A 24,912-nucleotide genomic window follows, 5' to 3' on the forward strand; every position below is an offset into this window, starting at 1 on the left:
TTCTTTTGTTCCAGTAAAATACATGCAGCATTTTATAGTTTCGCCCTTATAGGCAATGACTGAAAATTAAACAGTTTCCCAACCATTTTGTGCCCAAAGGCAAACGTACATTAATTAAAATGTTGTACGACACACCAGCCTCCATGAAGCAGGCAGTGTGGACGTGGCTCATAGCCAAAAGAGATGGTAGGAAATGGCTGATCTCACTTCCAAAGGATGAGAGTGGCTGAGGGCACAGATGACCCTGTCATGATGGACCAGCTTTCTCTGTATACAAAGGCAGCAGACAAAAGAGCGCAGCCTGTTCACTTAGTTATCTTGGCTGCTGCATGTGGCTACCAGAGCTCCTTCACTGCTGCTACTCCCGAATCTCAGGCAGGCCGATTACAGTAAACAGCGCACTGCTTAACCCGCGGTCGGACGTGTGTCCACTACCCCTTATACAATAAGGGGTTTAGCGCATCCAAAATGTGTGTGTAAACCCCCCAAAACTAATAGCACTCATCACATGCAAATGCATGTTGATGAGGCTATTAGTCAATCGCCCAGATACAGGAAACAAATGTGCGCCTGATCTGCACATTTTACGCTCAGAAATGAATGCGTGCCCAAGAACAGACATTAATTTCTGAGCAAAACAAACGGCCTCTGTATTATCCCCCCTTTTCTATGAAAGAACAAATTACAGATATTGGGGGATCTTGTGGCTTACTGAATAAACTCTGGTGTCTGGTATCCCTTCTCGGGGTAACAACCAAATATAGATTAAAACTCCAACAGGGACAGATACAATCTTTGCTCTTAAACATATGAATTTGTCCATGATATTGTGTTCAATTATTAAAACTTTTCTGCATTTTTCATTGTGAACCACTTTACCCTTCTGATAGTAAAAACAAAATAGTCAAGTCACTGTCCCAAAACTGCCCTTGATAACACAGCCCAACTCGTATGTTAAGAACATAAGAACATGCCATACTGGGTCAGACCATGGGTCCATCAAGCCCAGCATCCTGTTTCCAACAGTGGCCAATCCAGGCCATAAGAACCTGGCAATTACCCCAAAACTAAGTCTATCCCATGTTACTGTTGCTAGTAATAGCAGTGGCTATTTTCCAAGTCAACTCAATTAATAGCAGGTGATGGACTTCTCCTCCAAGAACTTATCCAATCCTTTTTAAACACAGCTATACTCTTTCAACTTAACTTGCTTTTGATGATAGTCTCCAGAAGTTTGAACCGCTAAAGAAAGGAGCTGAGTGCCCGCCCAACATGGATATTGAACCCAGTATCACTGGCACCTGTTGGCTATTTCATAACATGGCTCGATTAGCACAGGCTCCAATGGACTGGGAGATGCATTGGCCTTGTTGCTACTCCAGAAGGGAAATGTCTGAAATCCAAACAGCTTGTAAAAAGTGAATAGGACCTCCCTTCGGTCCTCAATTTGGGCAGAGAGACACTGAGCACTGACGTGAGGAGAGTGGTGTAGATTTGAGTAGGTCCCTATGAAGACAAGAGAATCTATACAGTGTATAAAGGTGAACTGAACCCTGGAGGTTAGGAGTAACCTATGCAAATCTGATCACAGGGAAGGCTCAGGGAGTAGCCTTGCAGCCCAAGGAATAAATGTGAGAGAGTTAATTTTGGACTGTGACTTATTGTGATCTGACCAAGATGGCAAGTAAAGTGGATATGGAAATAGACTGATTCAAACCTACTTTGTGTTAAAATAAATTTCTACTTTTTTGGAGTTTATGCAGTGTTTGGAAGTGTCTGTCTGCAGCGAGTTTAGTCTTACAGCAGATCCTGTCCCCAGCCTGCTCCCTGAGAGACAGACAGAATTTATCCAGTGCTCCCCAAGGCTGGGAAGGTGGCCCCTTGCTACAGGGGTTACAATAATATGAAACTGCTTCCTCTCCAGAAGAGCATTGTGAGATTGCAGACAGATCCAAATTTAAGATTCTGTCCTTGGTTTTTAGAATCGTCCAGTTGGGAGTCCCTAAATATTTGTTCACTTGGTTCAGTTTCTATGAGCTAATCCATACTCTGAGATCATCTCTGCAGGCATTATTAGCTGTCCCTTATTTGACTGGTGTTCATCTGGCCTGTACATGTAGAAAGGTCGCGGCTCATACTGAAACAGATTCTTTATTTTTGTGGAATGATTAAGGATTGGCTATGGTTGTTTTGATCGGCTCGGGAGGGGCATTGGCTGTAGAGGTTGCTCACGATGATCCTGCCTGCTGAAAGGGCCTCTGGAGAAACTTGGGATACAGGTTGGACTTCCACCCACGATTCTCCGCTGCAGAAGCAATGCTGATTCTGTTGGTAAAGTTCTGCAGCAAGCTAGGGTTCACAGGTGGTGGTCGTACCTTATTTTTATAGGGTTTCTTGTTCTGTTGTAGCAATGGATGGATGTGTGTGTGTTGCAGGTGTTCTGGGGGTGCTTGGAGCTTTCTTGATTGGGATTTGGAGGGATTTTAAGATTGTTTATATTGCATGTTGTATACTTTTTCTGATTTTATTATGTAAACTGCTTTGCTATGAAAGGTGAAGTATTAAACAGGATAAATAAATCAGAGTTGGGGGTAGGAGATGGAGGTTTTTAGTAGGGAAGAAAGGGCGGGATGAAGATCTGGAATTCACTGGGAGTGGGCGAGAGGTTTCCAGAGAGGAAGTGGAAATGACCCCTGGGAAAGAAAGGTGGTATGGGAGTTACTGCGGAGGAGTGTAGGATGTGAATCAGAGAGTGAGTGAGGCATATTGGCGGAAGTGCCAAGCTTGGATGGCTACAGGCAGCTCAGTATAAAGGGATCAGGCTGTTCATTCAGAGCCCCAAAAAATGAATCCTGAAGCTGCTGGGGGAAGGTATCACTATTCTAACTTTCATAAAACTGACATCCAAGTCTAGCTTACAAAACGCGTAGCTAGGGCTGAAGCATTAAAGGTACACTGCTTCTCACAACTTCCAATGTTGACTAGTTTATCGTTTTGTGTACATTTAAGTCTGTCTTTTTTTTATTTTTACGTTTTCTTGCATGTCTGCCATTTTAGGTTTGTTTTTTTCCTTTCTCTTATTTTCCTCTTGTCCATTTCTATTACTGCACCTTCTCTCTCCAACCTTTCTCCCACCTGTTTCTGCCCCTCCCAAATATACCTCTTTCTTTTTTTCTTCTCATCTCCACCCATACTTTTGCCTTCATTTTCTGCTAGACTCTCTTCCTTCCTTCCCTCCTTCCTTCGTTTTAGGTAGTGCATGGCATGCATAGGGACTTTCTTCAGGCCCCTTCTCATGGCACGGATCATAGTGCTACTGCACAACTCTTCCCGTTAGACACACGGTGCTGGCTGGAGCTGTGTTCTCGTGGTTAACAAAAGTACACGGAGTTGCAGCCGGCTCCATAATTGGGCTGTGTGAGAGAGGTATTGGAAGGCGGTGGCAGCTGAGCTGCTGGAGAGTGGTTTAGTGTTGGAGGGAGGAGGCTGGAGCCAGTTAGCAGTCTGCTGATGGGGGGGTGGTGGAGCTGGAAGGAGGCAGAGGTGCCAGTATACAGGCAGGTATTGCAATCCTTTTTGTTTGTTTGCTGTGATTCTGTGGCATATGCTGCAGGATTACAGATAACTGATCAAACATTTAACCAGTGACCAGGCATCTTTGACAGTAATGACATCTGAATGTGTTCTGGCTTCTCTAAAATTTCAACTTGCTCATTTTGAATATACAGTAAGAAACATTGAATCTTTTTTTCCCCTAAAACAAAGTACGTACTTTTCCTTTTGCAAACTAGTGTGTTTTAAATGCAATAATATGCTTTAACAGATTTCACTGTACTGCAGGGTGCTGAGGGTACTTGGCCTTTGTCCCTGCAGCTCATGAACTGTAACTATTCTGGAGTCTGCACTGAAATCCTTTTGTTCCCTCCCTGTCATTTGTAACGTGTTAACCCCTTTATTCTTCTGTTGATGTATCCCATATTATACCCAACATTTTAGGAGCTGCATATAAGGTTGTACTAATTCCCTGCTTCCATCCTTTTCCTCAAGTGTAGCATTCATTTAATTATAAGGTGGTCGCCTGTATTAGATTTTTGCAGTATAAGTGTAGTAGATTTAGTGATTTGCTTGTTGGGATTCACTGTTTACTCTTTCTCCTCCTCTTTTCATTCTCTTAATTGCAGTATCATTGGTGCTCTGCGGACAGGATGGTACCTGGGGCATGTCCTCATCACCAGTGGATTCAAGCGGTCCGTGTGCGACCAGGGTTTCTACACTGGGCCTGTCAGCAAATTCTGGGCCTATGCATTTGTTCTGAGCAAAGTGCCAGAGCTGGGTGAGTGGTGTGTTTGAATGTTGTCGTTTGCGGTATATGACTGGGTAGACCCATTCTGCTATTTCACTGGCCTTGCCAGGGAATGATCCTGTGCATGGGTTCGATGGGGCAAAGGTCCTGCTGCCTCGAAAACCAGTGTAGGCTGTTTCCTTCCAGTGATGCAAATAGAACGGAAAAAGCAGAACCCTCAGGATAACCAAGCACTATAATATCTTAAAATAAATGAATGCCTCAGCTAATCATAAATTCACTTCTTTCTTTTTCCTTCTTTTTTTACATTCCCATGTTGCTGTTCTCTCTTCATGTCTGTCAAAATCTTCTTCTTCCTGTGAGCTTCTGCATATCTCTGCATGTTTTCTCATTTTGTGCTTAAGAATGAGAGGAATCCAGTGAAATAGATGGGATCCTTCTTTGAATAGTTTGTTCTGCAAAATTCAAAATGTTAATATAAGAATTGTATATATTTGCCTGTGCAGCCTGTATTGACACACAATTTGGCTGGTGGTAATTTATAATGTGTAATGTAATAAAACATATATCTGCAGAAGGACCTTTGAGGTTTAGAAAGCTTGTCTGCATCATCTTTTGAGAATTCTTATAGTCATCACAACCTATAAAAATGATCATTGTTTGTAATTTAGGGGACCTATTTACTGAAGTATGTTGTCATGCATTTTTAAGGTGAGTACTCCATAAAAAAGTAAGATATGGCCTGCTGAGTCTGACCAAAGGTCCATTGGGCCCAGCATCCTGCCTGACACTGGCCAATCCAGGTCACAGCTACCCAGCAGATCCCAAAGAGTAGATCCATTTCTTGTTGCTCACTTCCAGGGATAAGCGATGGCTTTCCCCAAGTCTACCTGGCTAATAATGGGTTTATGGACTTTTCCTCCAGGAACTTTGTCCAAATCCCTTTTAAATTCAGCTATGCTGGATGCCTTTTTACTGCATCTTATGGCAGTAAGTTTCACAGCTTGATTGTGTATTGACTGAAAAAAATACTTTCCACAATAAATATGCTTGAGATAAATTTGTATACCATGCAGTCTCAGTATATGCAAATTTATCTCGATGTAGATATCCTGGAAACTCGACTCGCTGTGGGGATCCTCAGGACAGGGTTGGGAAGACCTGCAATAAGGTGTATAACTAGGTAGTTATGACTAAATGTGGTCTCTGGAGAATCACTGACAAATAATACAATAAAGCTACGTTTAAAAATACTTTTAGATTAGATTGAACATCTCTAAGCCCTTAGAAATTTTAAATTGCTGCTAACTGAACAAAATTAAGATGCAGACAGGGGAGGGGCTCTCCAATCTTCTTTGCAATGGGTGTTGTGTGCGTGCACTCAGTGCAAAGAGCTTCTAGCCCTCCGAAAATGAGTCCAATCTCTGGAGGCTAGAGTGGCTGGGGCTTGGGCTGGAGGGAGTACAGGCTGTGCTGAGGCTGCTAGGGGAGGAAGGGCAGTCCATGCTGGGGCTGGAGGGGAGAGGGCAATAAATAGTCTCCAGAGACTTTCCATGGGTGACACTGCTGGGGCTGGGGAGTAGCCTGGACTGGGGGTGAGATGGGAGAATTCAGACTGTGCTGCTCCTGAGGCTGTGGGGAGGGGGAAGGCAGACTGTGATGGGGCTTGGAGTGGAAGGGGGGCATGCAATTCATAAGGGTCTCTGAGAAGTTCCACAAGTGTCAGCTAGCTTGTTTTAAATCTGCTACCTATTAAGTTTATGAAGTGCCCCTAATCTTAGTACTAATTGAAACAGTAAATAACTGTCCCCTATAGACTTGTTCCACCCCGTTTATGACTTTATAAACCTTATATCATATCCCTTTTGTTGCCTCTTCTCAAAGCTAAGAGCACTATGCTGTTTAATCCTCCTTCATAAGGGAGCCAGCCCATCTCTTTTTTTTGTGTATATAATCTTTATTAACAGCAGTAATACAGCTAACCATGCCCACATTCAGGCAGAAAAGGGAAAACAATATTCAGAAACCAATACAATAGCATACATTGTATACACCCCCCAACAGATGGTCCATGTACAACGATAGACTCCAAACAGATGGAACTGAATTTCATGGATGCAAAACTAGACATACAGAGTGGGAGAACATAAACACATACTTGCACCACCCTGCTAGATAATGCCCGAATGGGTGTAACAACCGGTACATACTGCACATTTTTCCCCGGCAGGGAAACCCCAACAGGCGTATATTATATCTCTAGGATTCAAGCATGCAAGCAGGTTTTTCCGCCCGTCAAGGGGAATCCCCCCCTGATTTGTGTCCCCTCCCACCCCCCCAACTGGTATTGCGAAGTGCCCATTATCTTAATAACCATCATACTGAACCTGAACAATAGAAATAACAATGTTTAACAGGTCTGACATCCAGAATGATTGTAAAACAAAAGACAGGACTTTACTGGTCTGTACTCATAGGAGCATGACTATTCAGTTAAACCAGGTAGGCCGCCTAGTAACAGATACCCAGTTTGTAAGGTGAAATCCCAATGCGTAAGGTGATATCCAAATTCGGTCAAGCTGAGATGAAAAGAAAAACGGACATGAAAACCGAAAGGGATGCTGGAAGGGATGACCCTCCGTCCGCTCACAAGCAGAGGTCCAGTAGTCAGGCATCCTTAGGCTTGCTGGGAAGAAGGTTAGTGGTGTCTGCTGGAAGTAGGGCAATATAGTCCAACCATAAAGTCCAAGTACCAGCATATTGCTTGACAGACTTTTGTTTTGCCGTCAATAATTCCATGTGCAAGAGCCTGAGGATTTTGGTTCTCCAAATGTGTACAAATTGTGGTTTCTGTTCTGTCCATTGAGCCAGGATAGTAGCTTTAGCTATAAGAGAATTTGTCGAGTAGACGAAGTTGGCGAATGGTGAGTTCAGCTCCTGCCAAGCCTATCACACCCAAAAGCCACAGTGCTGGGTCTAAGGGGATTGTCCGGCCCCACATCTTCTTCGCCAAACCCTGTAGAGACCTCCACAACTCCTGCACCACAGTACATGACCAGACCCCATGGTAGAAATCGGGGGTATGGTAGCTGCAACGCATGCATTGGCGGTCAGAAGTAAGTCCCATATGGAAGACCTGAAGCTGGGAATAGTACGCCTGATGTAAAATCTTATACAGCTTCTCCCGCAAGGGTACATTTTCGACTAGAGCAGGAATTTTCTGAAAGCAGCTTTTTATGTCCCTTGCCGTTACTTCCGTGGGAAGCAAGCGGTTCCACTTAAGCGCTACACTATGCAGGACGGAGAGACCAGCTGATTGCCGCAGAGCCAAATAATATTGGGAACACTTCTGCCTTTTGCCGTCCTCTCCCGAAAGGAAAACACCCAGTTTCTGACAGAGAGCAAAGGAGGGATTGGCCTGAAGTTCCTCCATTAGAAAATGTCTCAGTTGTAGGTAACCATAGAAACCGACCGTTGGGAGGTGATATCTATCTTGCAGTTCCTGAAAGCTAAAAAGCTGAGGTGGGCTAGTGTTCTCCTGAATAAGTTGGAACATATATTTCACACCTTTGTCAGCCCATACTTTAAATAAGGGTTGCGTCATTCCGGGAGAGAATTTTGAGTATCCTCGTATAGGCAGGTATGCCGTAGATGACATTTGCAAAGAGAATATGCGACAAAGGAGACGCCACATCTGGCGAAAGGGACGGACGACCACACTACTAGCAATGTAATTAGGCAGAGAGCAATCGTCAAGATGTAGTACTGCCCCTGGCGCAAACGGTGCCAACCAGTGATGGTATAAATCCATAGGAGAGTGAAACGCTGTACCTCCCATCTCTTTTTTAACATTTGTGTTGCCTGCTCCAGTTCTGCCCCTGCCCCCAAAGCACCTATTTAGGTTGCATATAAACATACATGCAAAACTTGTTTTGTGCATTATACCCCACATTGACTTTTTTAAATGGGGACTCGTGTGCAGAAGCTGGAGTTTTTGTGCATAAATCCATCTTTAAAAACAAATTGCTCCCAATAAGTTCAACCCTCTATTTTTCTTAATATACTGTAGACATATAGAAGTGCAACTCAACTAATTTTATTATGCAAGCTTTAAATACTCTTTCCCAAGCAAACCAGTACTCACAAGCCCCACTCACCCACCAGCAGAAGTAGCTTTTGGCGCTGGCACTCCATCATAACTGAGTTATTTAGCAGCTGCCTTCCTATATACCTGTGCCGCTTAGACAATTATTTCAAACTCTTTTGACACTGCAAATAGTTTGACAAAGCAACCCTCAGCTATTCTTCTTTTTGTAACAATATTTGCATCTGAAACTTTGATGTTTAAAAAAAACAAAACAAAAACCCACCACTGATTACTTCTGCAGGAAACAGCTCTCACACTTTCCCACAGAAAAAGAATTGAATTTCACAAACTCTCTCATTCCCGGAATTAATTCAACTATTTTCCTTAATACATTTTCAATATCTTTCTTCCCTCCCTGACTCCTGATTTCCCCCACATAGCTACTCCCTGACATTTTTCCACAAGTGAAGGCTGTATAATCCCTGTCACTAAAAGCCGTAAAGCCTTTAATGAATAGTTCATAAAAGGTCTGTTACTGACCCTAGAAACACATTTTGTTACCAGCTATGGTAATGCTAGCTCACTCCTCTTCCAAGCCCAGCAGACTAACCTGCTGTGGACCAAGCAGTCGCCTCTAAGGGGTGTCGAGGAGCTGCAAGCCCTTAGGCCCCCACCCCCTCCTACCCTATCCAGTGTGCAGAAAGGGTTAATATATTTTAGTAAGAAGACTCCTTGGTAACATAGATGATGGCACATAGACAAATTGGCCTATCCAGTCTGCCCAATTATTATAGTCAATACTGCTAATCTTGCTGTCAGCTATAGAAGCCTGACCATTTGTAGGATATTGCTCATTATTCAAATCTGTATTTGTTTTCTACATTTTTTTTTAGTCCTCTACCTTCCTGGGTAAATGAGTACGAACGTTCCCACACTTAAGCACCCCCTCCATCAATGTCTTGCTCCACCAAGCTTTGTAGTATGCTATTGAGCTAAAAGATGAATCCAGCGATAAAGAAATGAATAAATGCTAAAAGTAAAATGTAAAAAAAAAGACAATATAAAAAGGCTTTATACAAGTTAGATAAAACAGTGTGATACACAACAAAAATATATCATTAAAATATACAACCCGACATGGCCAGGTTTCAGCAACAATGCCTGCATCAGGAGAATAACATTAAAACTACAAATATACAGGGTCCGCATAGCTGATACACCTGTGAAACAGAAAAAGCACACTATAAACTCCTCAACTACATAATATAGAACTGATAACCCAGAGGTCTCAGCTACTGTATCTACCTTAAATCATAAAATCAGAGTATGTGGATGATAGTACATGAACAGCTAGCTTTATTCAACTGTAAATCTGGTATTGATCATTAGAAATTGATATGCAAAGGGCTATGGTCCCTAAAGCACAAGACATGACCAAAAATACCCCCCTAAAAAAACAAAAATATCTTAAGCAAAACATAACTAAATATAACCCAAGATTATATTAAAATATATATATTTTTATTTAAAATCTTTTCTATACCGTCTTTAAGCGGGTGCCATCACAACAGTTCACAATAAGGCACAAAAACTATGTTGCATAAAGTGTCTGGAATTCTAGCTCTTACACAGGTGCCATCAAAAATACTGTAACATTATATCATAATAAGTACTATTTGGTGAGTGTTATAAGTTATGTCTAGGATTTCTAACTCTGCTAAAAGTTTGGTGTTAACTTTAGTTCTTTGAAGTTTAAGATAAAGGTGGAGATTAGAATATAGGAGAGGAGACACACTTTAAGAAGGAAGGAGTGTGTTTGTGTGGGTGTTTGCTTGACCGCAACTAACAGTTCCCTGGGTTCTACTCTTGATTCTCTTTGTGGTATGCTTGCTTAAATAGCCATGTTTTAAAATTTTTTCTGAATGTTTTGATGTCTCTTTCCAATCTGATTTCTACCGGCATGGTGTTCCATATATGCATACAACACCCCCCTCCCCCCCCCCCCCCAAAAAAAAAAACAGAACTGAGAAGCAAAAGAAATTTATACCAAGGAAGTGCAGCAGGATTAATCAGGCACTGCTACAAGGCTATAAAACACTATGCTTCTATGGTAATATACTAGAAACAATGGAAAATATCAAAACATTCTTATCAAAACCAAAAATTAAAGCAAACCACCAATTTATTGTCAGAAATATAATTATAAAATATTAAAATTAAAAAGGGGTTACTGATAGGGCAGAAGATGGGAGAGTGAGAACAAAAAAGAATTAAACTCTATAGATATAAGGAACAATTCTAATGCAAGGAAAAATATAAATTGGAGATTAAAAACAGGAGAGCCACGCAAACTTCTAAAAGCTAAGTTCCAAACCTTTTAAAAAGGAGAGTGCAGTTTTTAAACTAGATGATGGGGAAAGCTGACAGTCGCTCAGAAGCGTATGGTTCGGAATGTTATATCTTTGAAGGATACTAAGAGAAATTAGTGCATCTCAATAGAGAAGTTGCAATAAATGCCAAAGTAGACCAGATATCTTCAATTAAAGAGCAGAAAGATTCCACATTACCCGTCAACTTATAAGCAGGTTATTAATACAAACAAAATCATACTTTGAAATGTCTGTATACAAATGCTAGAAGTCTGAAAAATAAGATGAGTTAGTGTATAGCACTGGCTGAAGAGGTAGATCTAATTTGGCATCTGAGACCTGTTGGAAGGAGGATAACCAATGGGACACTGATACCAGGGTACAAATTATATCAAAATGATTAGGATGGATCAAATTGGTGGAGGGGTGGCACTATATGTTAGATAACATTGAGTCAAATAGGATAAATATTCTGCAGGAAACAAAATGTAATGTTGAATCTTTATGGATAGTAATGGGGTGTATTACCGTCCACCTGGTCAAAATGAACTATAACAGACAAAATACTAACAGAAGTTAGGGCAGCTAACAAAATCAGCAGCACAATAATAACGGTGGATTTCAGTTACCTCAGTATTGACTGGATGAGTGTTACATCAGGACATTCTAGAGAGGTAAAGTTCCTAGATGAAATAAATCATTGCTTCATGGAGCAAGTTGGTACAAGAACCAACAAGAGGGGAAACTATTTTGGACCCAGTCCTTAGTGGAACACAAGATTTGGTGCGGAGCCACTTGGCAACAGTAATCACAACATTATCAAATTTCACTTAACTGGAGGGAGCACAAACAAGAAATCTACTACGACAGTATTTAACTGTCAAAAAGGTGACTGGTAAAATGAGGAAATTGATTGATTAGGAAAAACTGAAAGGAGCAGCTGCAAAGGTTAAGAATTTACACTAGCCATGGACCTTGTTTAAAAAATACCATCTTGGAAGCCCAGACCAGATGAATCCCACGCATTAGAAAAGGTGGAAGGAAGGCTAAACGACTACTGGCATGGTTAAAAGGTGAGGTGAGAGAGGCTATGATAGCTAAAAACATCTTTCGAGAAGTGGGAAAAAGATCCAAATGAAGAAAACGGGGAAACTCCATAAGCACTGGCAAGTTCGTGGCAAGCATTTTATTTTAATTATTTGTTTTTATATGTACCATATTCACCCCAGAGTATCACATTGGTTTACATAATATCTCGTGAGATAGTGTGACCTGTAACCACACTATCTTTACATTGAGGCATTGACAAGGAAGGTAAAAAGAATTTGAAAAGAAGCTTGCCATGGAAGCAAAAACTTATTACAATTGAGGTAAAAAAACTGCGAGGGAGTCAGTTGGACCATTGATTATCAAGGGGTAAAAGGGACTTTGGAATGACAAAGCCATGGCAGAGAGACGAAGTGAATTCTTAGTATTCGCTGAGGAAGATGTAAGAGAGATACCCATGCCAGAAATGATATTCAAAGCTGATGAATCAGAAGAACTGAAACAAGTCCGTGTACCCGGAAGATGTACTAGGGCAAACTGACAAACTAAAGCGTAGCAAATCACCTGGACCAGACTGAATACATCCCAGAGTGCTGAAAGAACTGAAAAATGAAATTGCGGACCTGCTATTGGAAACTAATAAACTATTAAAATTGTATGTGCTACATAACATCATAAGATTTGCTATACTGGGTCAGACCAAAAGTCCATCAAGCCCAGGATTCTGTTTCCAACAGTGGTCAATCCAGGTCACAGGTACCTGGCAGGATCCCAAAGGGTAGATGCAGGAGAGTACCAAGGGTCTGTGGTACCCAGGGGCAGTGCATTTATGTTGCCTCCCCATCCTCCTTATAAAAATGTCTGTGGTCACAGAAAGCCACAAACCCCAGAAAAGAAATGAACTTACTAACTTGTCAGCTTCCTCTGAGGCAGAAGCTTCCCTGCCTGAAGTCAGGCCGCCAAAAGTTTCCTTTGCCCCTTCCCTGTGTGGTACTGCAAGCAAACAAAATCAGCCGCTGAAAAAGAATGAGACCAAGAGCCAAGGACTGCGATGTAAAACTTCCAAGTTTTCCCTGTTCTGTGTTTAAAAAAAAAAAAGAAAAAAAAAAGTATTCAGATGCACCTTTCCCAAAAATGCCATCAAGAAATCAAATTCTTCCCATCTCCGAGAAACAGAGGGAATATCAGTCCTACTCTCCCATCCCTGCCAGACTTACGCAGTGCAATAATGCAAAACCATCATTTCTCATAAAATCAAGAAATATAAGTCAGTCATAATAGTAAGCCATACTAATAAAAACTGTATTTCAATAAATAAGGATAAAATAAGATTTCAAACATTTCCAAAAAATCAATACAATATTTCAATACAATAAAACTGATAAGGCTAAAAAAAATTCCCCCTCTCCATAGCTGGGAACTTCTGATTTTCAGTCACCCTGAGATTGGCATGGAATAGGAGGGGAGGAGGAAATAGACAAAATGTCTTTCTCTGACACACACCTACCCCTCCACCCTCTCTTCTTACTCCCTTCTTCCACTTCAGTCTCATTCACTTACCCCTCTTCCCTCCCAGTCACTATCCCACTCACCCCTCCTTTCTCTCAATCCCTGGCCCCCTTTCCCTTTCAGTCAATCATCCTCCTCTACCACTGGAGTGGGGTGAGATCCCTCGGTGGCTGCAGGCAGGGCCGGTGCTAGCATTTTTGTAGGCCTGTGTGAACAATTACTGTGCTACCCCTCTCCTTGTTGTTCTCTTTTTTTTTTTTTTTAACAATGTTTTTTCCCAGCAACCAAAAACCTGTAGAAACTTAGTCTTGCACTCTATCGCAGGCCCCCTTCTCCACCAAAAAAAGCCATGCTTCCTCTGGCAATCTAAACTTTTAAAACTGACACCCCCTTGAACCTCATTGTCAATATTGGGCAGGAGTCATCCACTAACTGGTATGTAAAAATGGTGCTGGCTGGCACATTAGGAGTCACCATTCAGGAAAAGGGTCTTAGGTGTCTTCATTGATAATGTTTAAATATTCTGCTCTGTGTGCAGCAGCAGCCAAGAAAGCAAATTAGAAGGCTAGGAATTATTAGGAAAAGAATGGAGAATAAAACAGAGAATATCATAATGCCTCTGTATTGTTCCATGGTGCGATTTCATCTTGATTATTGTGTGCAGTTCTGGTCACCACATCGCAAAAAAGATATAGCAGAATTAGAAAAGGTACAGAGAAGGGCAACCAAAATGATAAAGGGGATAGAATGATTCCCCTAGGAAGAAAAGCTAAAGAGGTTACGGCTATTCAACTTGGAGAAGAGATGGCTGAGGGTGGATATGATAGAGGTCTATAAAATCATGTGAGGAATAGAAAGGGTAAATGTGAATCGTTCTTATACGCTTTCAAAAATACAAATACTAAGGGACACTGAAGTTAGTAAGTAGCACATTTAAAAACAAATTGGAGGGAGGAGGAGTGATGAAAGCAGCAGTACTATGTATTCCCTGTGGTCAGAGTGCCATGGGTGCTGCATATTCATTGGGTCCAGAAAAAGCACAGCACTCTCATATCCTAGCGGCACTGTCCAGCAACAATGTTAAGTGACACAAAACTCACTTGCACTGGAAGATTTATTTTTTCCCCTTGAAGTCTGATATTTGTTTTAGGGGGTTTGATTTTTAACCAGGAGCAAGTCAAGTTGTTATATTGCCCAGAATGTGTGTTGTGATTTTTCTCCAGCATCATTTTCCAAAAATCAACCAAATACTGTAGGAATGGCTTGACAGAGCATTATGCCATTTGCTGATGAGCTGCTCTTTTGGCTGATTGTTACTGTAGGTGATTGACACAGTAAAGCAATAGCCACAACAGCTGAGAGCACTACTTTAGTTTTAGGTGTCAGCAGTCCAAGGACCAGAAGGCTGAGGTGGGAATCAAACTGTCTGGCTTCTTGTTGGACACACCAACCAACTGATAAAATCTCTACTCATTGGGCTAACATTAAACCATACAGAAAAAGTGAAATCTTTAAACCCTTAAAGCAGTATTTCACATATAAGTTCGTTTACTGATTTCTCTAAATGTGAGAGATGGATGGTGGTAGTTTCACACATTTTACTAATCAAGGTACCAACCTGGTTACCTAATAGTCAATGGTTTATAATCTTTAACTGCCCATCAACCACCCTTATTTGATAGTTTCAGTTTCACAAACTAATTTTTTAGAAATTCTTTTGCATATAAAATTTTACACAGTGAGTTTTGCTATACATCTCCGAGACTCTGCAGGCACTCTCACCAAAGTGTCTGGATTATTATGTTTTTGTTGCAGCACGTTGTATTGTGGCCAAATATTGGGGGACTTCAAATGTACCTACTTTGATGGAGGTGCAGAAGAAAGTATCCCTTGTATTCAAACTTGGTAAAATTACAGCATGTAAACAGGGGACTCTCCAGGCTTTTCAAAAGCTTTGGGATCCTTATGTTACTTGGCAGGCAAAGGTGCCTCCCTAGCAATCTCGATTTAAGTGCTTCGTATTTAAGACAAGGTCAATCCTTTAGATGATAGCAGAAAGTGTAGCCCTACGGCTGGGTTGGGTGGAGGAATGCTGAGTTGTATTTTATGTAGTTTCTGTATTCCCATGTTTCTTGGGATTTTTGGTCTAAAGAGCAGAGGGATGAGGGAGGGATAGGGAAAGAAAAGAGAAATGAGTGTTGATTTTGCTGGTGGTTTTGTAACACATCATGGATACCATGAGCTTATTGTTGTATAGCACAAATTGTATAACCACATACACATTTTGTACGAGTTTAACTGTTTATTACACTCAATAAAAACACTTTAATACAAAAGGTTTTTACATAGTATGTATCTCCTAAAATCAAATGAATACATTGTTTAATACATCACCACCCTTGCATCTTCAATACATCTATTTTTTCACTCATGCCAGTCTGTATAACAAATAAGAGCTCTCATATATATCTTTGCTTCACCTGTGATTACTTAGCTTATTGTCACCCAACATGGCCAAATTTCGGAGATCTTCTTTCATCAGGGGAATTGCTGTATACATCCAACAATCTTTTTTTTTTGTTTCATACACCCAGCGGCTCTAATAACCTTCAAAGATGTGTGAAAACTGTTTCAAACACTCCAATTATATGCTACCATGTGACTTGGAAGCTACCAATCAAATGCTAAAAAAAACCCCAAAAACCCAAACTTCATCAAACCAACGATAGCCAATCAAGTTCTTCATTCAAACCCCTAGGAGATTCGGTTTGTAACGTATAAATCCAATACTGCTCTCGGTAATTCTGTTCCCCTGATGAAGGAAGATCTCCGAAACTTGGCCATGTTGGGTGACGACAAGCAAGGTAATCACAGGTGAAGCAAAGATATATATAAGAGCTCTTATTTGTTATACAGACTGGTGTGAGGGAAAAAGAATATAGATGTATTGAAGATGCAAGGGTGGCGATGTATGAAACAAATGTATTGATTTTTCTAAAAAAATTAGTTTGTGCAACTGCAACTATCAAATAAGGGTGGTTGGTGAGCAGTTAAAGATTATAAACAATTGACTATTAGGTAACCAGGTTGGTACCTTGATTAGTAAATATGTGAAACTACCACCATCCATCTCTCACATTTAGAGAAATGAGTAGATAAAGCAGCATTTCCCATATATGTTCATTTAAGGGGTTAAAGATTTCACTTTTTCGTATGGTTTCTTGTTTGTGCAGAGCACGAGATCATTGGGTGGCCTCAGCCTCCTTCAATCTTGGCTGGCATGTTTATTTCACCAGAAACTGTCCTCCATTGTGGTCTTATGTGAATAGTCCCTTTCACTAGCTCCTACACTGGCTGTGATGCTGATACTGACTCTTTGAGTAGAACTTTAGAGCTCATTGAATCTGATGCAAGCTGATACCATATTCCAGTCTCATGATCTGTGTATTTCAAGAAATGCATTCTTTGGGCTCTTGTGGTTCAGGCCTAATAACCTGTCTTTCTATCTTCTCCACAGGTGACACACTTTTTATTGTGCTCCGTAAGCAGAAATTGATATTCTTGCACTGGTACCACCACATCACAGTGCTGCTGTACACTTGGTATACCTACAAGGACATGGTGGCTGGAGGCGGCTGGTTTATGACCATGAACTATGCTGTGCACGCAGTCATGTACTCTTACTATACGCTGCGTGCTGCACAACTTCATGTGCCCCGCTTTTGTGCCATGTTCATCACTCTCACCCAGATTTTGCAGATGGTGATGGGCACGACAGTAAACGTCCTGGTATACTCCTGGATGCAGGATGGCACCTGCCCAAGCACTTGGGAGAACATATTCTGGTCATCTGTGATGTACTTCAGCTACCTACTGCTTTTCTGCAGCTTCTTCTACAAGGCATACCTAAAAGGGAAGGAAAGACCAAAAGCAGATTAAATTCTTCATGCTGTTTTGTATGCTATTTGGCAAAGCCTGCAGACCCGATTCATGTCTTAGGAAATTGTCCCACTTGCCTACTTTAGCAGCAGATGCAGGCATTGTGTTGGAGAAATTTATCATTTCTGGCAGCATCCTGGCACTTATTGATGGGATGTTCGAGCCCCTCTTTACCATACACCCTTCTACCCCTACCCCCTCCGGCTTGCTGAGACATGCTGACCTCATTAGTGGGATATATTTTCTTGGGCATCTCCCCCCAAAATTTAGTCTGGCATGATTTAAAGAAGAAAAAGTACTTGATCCAACTTTATTTTTTGTTTATTTGCATTTTGTGAATTTCCATCTAGCAGCTTGTTCTCATTTTAATGTCTGATAGGAACTGATAGAAAAGACTCTTGCTCTAATCATTTCTTTGAAAAAAAAAATCAATGCACTCTGTCTGAAGTGGGGCATTTTAAGTCCTTAAAATGCTTAGACATTCCCCTATGGTTAACACCCACTTTGCTTCCAGAGTGAGACAAAACATGATGTAAAGAAACCTTTCAAAGGAGAGAATTCTTTCTGTCTCCCACGTTAATATCATCTATTATATTGGGAAGTAAAGATCCACATTCATGTTTGTAGGGAATATTCTACCTCATGAGGGATGAGAATATATGCAATCCCCTCTATGGGGAGTTGTGTTTTCTTGCATCTAGTAGTAGCCGTCTGCAAAGATGGCCTCCTTCCTCCCCCCTTCCTCTATGGTTCGGCCATCTAACTCCAGCCACTGAGCCAATCACTCTTGAACTGACGTATTCTAGGACTCGTAATCCAGTAAACTGCGTCTGCAAAGCTAGATGAGAAACCCTAGAAATTCTTATGGGAAGGGAAGCTTCAAAAGCAAGACTAACTCTTTGTTGCTGACCTAGGGAAGTTAATAGAGGGGTGCTTTTTTACACAGGAGGTGATCTAGCTGCTTCTTTATTCTGAATACCTCACAATTATGATACTGTGCTCTTACCAAAACAAATGAAAGGACCAGTGAGCTGTGCTTGTGGTTTTACTGAGAACATAGTGCTAGAAAAAGATATGGTTAAAGCTCGTTTCTTTGCATGGGTGCAAGGGCCTGATTTACTAGGATTTGCTCCCAACCTTCTAAAAGAGAAACTCTCTCTAGGAAAAAAAATCCCCTCCCCTAGGTTTCAGTATCCAGGAGAGGGTGGAAGAGGGTTGGAACAAGTACAGTACATGGAAGTCCAGTTGTTCAGTGTTCCTATTGCCCCCTCTCACGAAGCCTTGGCCTTTAATTTAATATCTTGTGAAAATGGCCATTGCCTATGTGGCATAGTAACAAGATTGTAGGGTGTTGTGGGGATGGGGGAGGCGAAAGGTGAGTGCATAACTATAGATAGGTTTTAAAAAGAATTGCATGGGAAGAGATCCCAGGCTCCTTGTATTAGGTCTCATCTACCCAAATGTTTTAATAAAAGCTGTCAAGAACAGAGAACCTGTCAGGATCAAAGTGTTTTGGCATGCAGTCTTATAAACACCACTTTTTAAATGGAACTAGCTAGTTAAACAGCAAACTAACTAAAGTGATACATTTACTTTAAATCTGCTTGAAAAGAAAGTATGGTTTTTATCCTGGTTATACATTTTATAAATAAAAGCACATGTTCTGGGAATATTGTTTAAGAGAGTTAAGTGACTAGTTCATTCATAAACTGAGCTTTTGAAAGCAGTCTTTAAAAAGCTGGAATATCACTTACCAAGTCTTTCACTGTCGCACTGTCTGAAAAAACAACTCAACACACAAAATAACTAAAAAAAAATTGGTATTTTATTTTTAAAAAAATTTAGTTATGCATTTGGAACATGTTAGTTTAATTATTGCACAGCTTGATAGCTAATCTATTACATTGCATAGGTAGTCCAGAACAGTGTGATAGTAACTCCTTTCTTTAACCACTATTTTTGTGGGAAAATATAAATATTGCTTTTCCTTGAAATGAAATACTGGGGGCAACAGAAGGGCTTCTCAAACCTCTCCTGGTACCCATACAACCTGTTTGGCTGTCTGGAATTCCACAGTCAGTATGCGTGAGAGAAACCTGCAGACATTAGAGACCCAGTATAAGTAAAGTTCTCATGCATTTGCCTTGTGGGATAGCCTGATTGACTCTGGGATCGTGCGGGCAAGCTTGGGAAGCCCTGTCTACTGCTTTTGCCCTTTCACAGTAAGACTGATTCTCAGATGTGGCAACCTTTTGGCAACTCTTGTAGGAAAGTCTAATCATCCAGCAGAGAGTCATTATGTGGGAAAGAGAGATGAACCCGTGAATCGCTAAAAGCTCAGCTGCAGGAAAGGGTGATCACAATAATGCAAAAATGTCTTAGCATAACAGATTTCTTCTGGCGTCATCCTTCCTGCTTTCTCTGAAGTCCAGATGGAAGGTATCATGTAATGGTAATGTTTCATGGGATATCACTTGCAATCATTCAAATTTGTATTTCCATCTCATTTGCTTTGTAGGTAGATAATGACGTTCTAGCAGTGTGGTAATACTGAACTTGCTGTATTCACATAAGGACTATAGCTAACTTTGCTCTGATAAAAGCATGGATGGATCCAATATTCTTCAGAGTTCTCATTGTACCTGAGACACTTTGCAGATATTCATGCCATATGGGGTTTCTTAAACTATTATTTTGGATGCTTTACAGGTTGCAGTACCTCTTTTAATTGGGCAGCATAAGAATTAACTGAAGATGATGTATATGAGCTTTTAAGATCTCACAGGCCCATTCATATTTGAACTCGTGAATGTCAATTTTGGATAATTCTTAAATTGATTCCATAAAAGGTTTGAGGGGATTAGCTGGAAAGTCTGGTTAACTCTCTCTGACCTCTGCAAGGGTGACTGCTCTTGCAAAAAGCCATTTTTTCTAGGACTGAAACAGCTACTAGAGTATTAGATCATAGAGAACATATTTCTTAATGTTTCTCTCTGCCAATTTTACTGGGATTTTTTTTTTCTACTTACAATTTAAAACATTGCTTCCTTGCATTTACAAACCAAAACGTTCCCAAGTAAATGCCTTAGATGAAATGGTTCCCCCAGTGCTAATTTTTCAGTGTTAATTCACAGTCTGGGTGAAAGTAATTTAAAAAAGTATTTGTTTTCAGAACTCTGGGTATAAAACTTGAAGGTAATTTATGTTTTTAAATCTAGTGCATGGTTTTTTTTTTTCTTCATTAAGGAGTCCTAATGTGAGAGGTAGGAGTCGACACATTGGATGTGCTGGTCCTAGATATTGACAATACGGGCAAGGGTGAAATTAGCGCCAGCAGGGTTGCATTCTTACTTTGTAACTAGGCTGTTTAATTGCCAGGAACAGGAGCTTTCAGATTCTGAGCCAAAATTGATTAGAAAAAATAAATCCTGGGCATTTCAATGAAAACTGGTGATGTTTTGCAAAATGTAATAAAATATAATCCAGGAAAAAGAGCTTATGTCTTAGCTATTGGGTTCTAGCGATAGCAGAGTCCTGTGGAATGAAGTGTGCATGGCTAGCAAAGAGCTGCCTTGTCAATAGGGACTGGCTTTTTGATGTGGCCAGGGGCAGAAAATTCCAGTCTGGTTCTAGCGGTACTGGATGTACACCTGTGGCTGCTCTTAAGCATGTGGACAGCAGCTTACTCTTTCTGCCCCTGTAACTTGTTCAGATAAGACCCCACAGCTGAAGTAAAACTCACACAGCATGATGGTTGCCCATAGGTACTTGTTTGTTTGGCTGGTTAGTAAATATGTCCCTGGCTCAAGGTCTTTAGAAAGGACTCGGTGTGATGTGTGGTTTGTCACGGATTTGTTCCATAATTACTGTGGCTTCCATGTCAGATATACAGCCCTGCATACAATGTTTGTTTGATTTTGGGGTGTTGTAATGTTCAGGAAATTGCTACTTGGCCAATTTCTGGCAAATAGATCTAACCAGGGGCTTCCCAAACTTGTCTTGGTGAGCGTCAGCCAGTTGGGTTTTCAGAATTTCCACAGAGGCTATGCATGAAATACTTTTTGAATATATTAGAGACCCAGTATATGCAAATATATCCTGTGTAGTCATTGTGGCTATCCTGAAAACCTGACTGGCTGTGAGGCCACCAGATCACATTTGGGACGCTCTGGTCTAAACTCTCCTCTGAGCTCCTAGGATGACTTGTGTGCAGAGTAAAGAAAGCAATAGTTCCACTGCTTGGTTATTGGATCATTAACTGCTTCAAATGTGCAAAAATCAATTTAATTTCTCCAGAGTGTCTCATGTAGGTTGTATCAATATACAGTTGCTTATCTTTGCATTTGGGAAGAAAGGGCTTCAAAGAAAATACAGAAAAGGTTGAGAATGAAGGGATGGGGGATCCCTAGGATGCCATGTGTGGGCTGGGAATGGTCGGGGAAGCCCATCCTTGAGGGTTTGGGGATAGACGCGATCATGCAAGATGAAATGACTGATTAATAAATAATGGTTGTTGGTCTCTGATTTAACCAATTTTATATTTTTGTATGAAATTATATTTTCTTGATAGAAAACGTTTTTGAAATGAATAATTTAAATGTGAAGTTGTTGAATGACGGGTATTTTTTTGCTTGTATGTATATTTATATTTTTAATCTTTGTTAATAAATGTCATGTGATGTCATGTGTCTGCAGTTCTCTGTTTATAGAAAGGGAGGGGTGTGGTAGAACACAAATCTGAAGACTTGAGCCATGAATTTGAATTTTCCACTTTAGCTATCGTGAGGGGTTTACCCAAGGTCACGCACAGAGTAAGGATTAGAAATTGGACAGAGAAACAGATTCTGAGTAGTTTTTCTTTGTGACCTGGTGAGTAATGTTCAAACTGGACCAGGGCCCTAGCTAGTCAAATTTGCAGGCTATCACTCAAGAATATGCATGAGGTCTGCATATATTGGAGGTAGTGCATGCAAATATCTCATGCATATTCATTAGGTACATCTTGAAAGCCTGCCCTGGGTTAAGAGTTTTCTGTGCAAGCATGCTTTAAAAATCACAGATACATGGTGGTGCCCTTGGGCCAGTGAGGGTCCCAGAGCTGCCTTGGTGTATGATCGGGGGGGATCTTCATTATTTCTAACTTCAATATAATTTCTTATGAAATTGGCCAGGAAGGGCATCTGAGAGAGACTTCACTATAAATAGGTGGTTAAATGTACTTTTTCTTTTTAAATTAAAAGGCAAATGTCCAAAGGGAGAATCTCCACTCATACACAAAGCACACAAACATGGGAAAGTGTGTCATGGAAATTGTATAGTCTGGCCTTTTAGTGACAAAAGTCAAAGCAGCTTGGGCTTGGATCTATATCGAATTTGCATCACAAGATCTTTCGAATTCTCCGTCCCACCAAAGTGTATGGCAAAATATGGCCCATATTGTGGTTTGATAAACTTTAAACAATCCAGGCAAGAAGTTTTTGACTTTGTCATTAAAAGGACAGACTACGATTTCCACGATATGATTTTTCCCATCTTTAATATAACAAAAAAACCCCACCATCTAAATCAGGGATAGGCAACTCTTGGTCCTGGAGTGCTGCAAACAGGTCTGGTTTTCAGGATATGCATGAGAGATTTGCCTTCGCTGTTTCCATTGTATGCAAATATATATCATGTGTGTGCATTATGGAGCCCCAGAAAATCAGACTGGTTTGTGGTACTAGAGAGCAGGACTTACCCACCCCTGACATAAATGAGCACCACTGGTTCCTATGTGTACTAAAATTTGGGGCACATTCTGTTTACTTGTGAGGTAAAAAAACAAGTTACTACCTGATACAGTAAGTAAATGGTATGCAAATGCATCAGGAGTTTAAAAAAAAAAATGCTGAGCATAGTGTACCTTTTTACTTGAGCTGTGTGTAGTAAAAACTAAGTGCATTAATTTCAGTATTGTTTTTAACTCCAGAAAAAATTGGAGACTTGATAGCCCAACTTTGCATCTGCAAGCCAGAGGAACTGTGCCTTGGACCCAGAGAACCCTTAAAACGCCACCCATGACCCCATATACTTACCTGAATTATAGAATGGCTGCACCTTTCTGCCCCACTGACTATTTTGAAAATGGCAGTGGTTCAGCTGAAGTTGGTGATATCGGGTGATCTGCTGCCATTTAAAAAAATGGCAGGCAGGGCAGAAAAGAGAAGTACAAGTAAGGTCTCTAGATTGGGAGAGCCACAGGGGAGGTCAGAAGCTGTCTGGTCCCCTCTGCCTGGGGTTCCTGAGTGCAAGGTACCAGACTCTCGTATCCCAATGCTTAGCACTGCTTTCTTTTATGACAAACTTTACCACTTGAGGCTAGTGCTGGTCTATGGTGCTATACCTGTTCCAAGACCATACTAGCACAGCACCTGAAACTTCATTCACATTTCAGAAACCAGTATTAATTTTACTCCAGCTCTGGCCTGAGAGACGAGTACTTCAGCTTCAGTGCTGGAAATGTAATGCTGTATAAAAAAACAAACCCCAAACAAACTGGTCTGCATGGGGAGTAATAGCTAATCCCTTCATTTAATTGGGATGTGCATGTTTTTACTCTTGTTTTTAGCTCATCTTTTTTGTGTGCTAAAACTCTTATTAAATTGGGAGTAAAGTGTGGTGCACCTTATTACACTGGTGCCTCAGGCAGGGAGGAAGGGCAGACTCCGCTTATAACCTATATTACATCTCTCTAGGTAACCTTTAGTCTCCATATATCAGGTGCTGCTCACTTGGCAGTATGCAAGCTGTGAGTCACTCTTTGGAGCACAAACTGCAGCTCGCGAATGAAGGCCACCACTACTGCCGACTATTGTCTGCCTGCAGCGTGCCATGATCGTCCTTCTCAGCAGCCAGCTTGTGGCATGCAGTAGATAGACACTGCAAAGCTGTAGAGGAAACCCACTGTTGGTCTCCTCTATAGCAGAAGTAAGTTGTAATCTTACAACTCTTGCCTGTGAATTGGCTTCTGAGAGAGGGGAGGATCACAGGGTGCAAGAGCTTCACATCTGCCTCCTCTCCCCAAGCAGTCCATGGAGCTTGAGCTGGACTGGGCACCCTGCCCATGAGTGAAGTTGAGGGGGCATTGCTCATCCCCCCCCCCCCAATGCAAAAGAGCGAGGATCCTGCAGCCACCAGTGGACCCCATCCCACAGTGACCGAAGACTGGGCCTGGTGGGACTGCTATAGAGCCCATCCTGCCATGGCTAATGATGAAGCCCAGCAGGGCATGTGGTGTAATGAGGCCCTGAGAGTGTGAGGGAGAGTGAAAATATGCAAAAGTGTGTGTGAGTGAGAGAGAGACAGAGAGAGAGGACACAGCTTGTTTGGTCCCCTCTCCAAACCCACAACCATCTCAAAAGTTCCCAGGATTTTTTTTAATCCTTTAGTTTTAATTAGGTGGGGTTTTATGTCTGTTTTGAAATATTTTATTGGTGTTTGGGAAATATTAAAACAAATGTATAATTGTTCTTATTATTCGCTGCCTTTGAAAATTCTTTTTATTCATATGGTTTTATTATGCATGATTTATATTTCATGACTTTTTATTTTATGTGAAGTGATGGTTTTCCATTGTGGCACGGCATAGTATAATCGGGCTTGTTGCAGTTTCCAGTTCA

General features: G+C 41.1%; 1 protein-coding gene across 2 annotated transcripts in view; it reads left to right on the forward strand.

Annotated features, from left to right (window-relative positions):
* The window catches only part of LOC115095406 (elongation of very long chain fatty acids protein 6-like), a 66,966-nt gene extending 45,028 nt beyond the window's left edge, over positions 1–21,938 (forward strand). For both annotated transcript variants that reach the window (XM_029609012.1, XM_029609011.1), the window contains 2 exons: positions 4,182–4,333; positions 16,833–21,938. In XM_029609012.1, the coding sequence (XP_029464872.1) occupies positions 4,182–4,333; positions 16,833–17,254 (574 nt within the window). In that variant the 3' untranslated portion in view covers positions 17,255–21,938. The remainder of the gene's footprint in view (positions 1–4,181; positions 4,334–16,832) is intronic.
* Positions 21,939–24,912: the final 2,974 nt, after the last annotated feature.

Source organism: Rhinatrema bivittatum, chromosome 7, assembly GCF_901001135.1.
Source record: "Rhinatrema bivittatum chromosome 7, aRhiBiv1.1, whole genome shotgun sequence".
Taxonomy (NCBI): Eukaryota; Metazoa; Chordata; class Amphibia; order Gymnophiona; family Rhinatrematidae; genus Rhinatrema; species Rhinatrema bivittatum.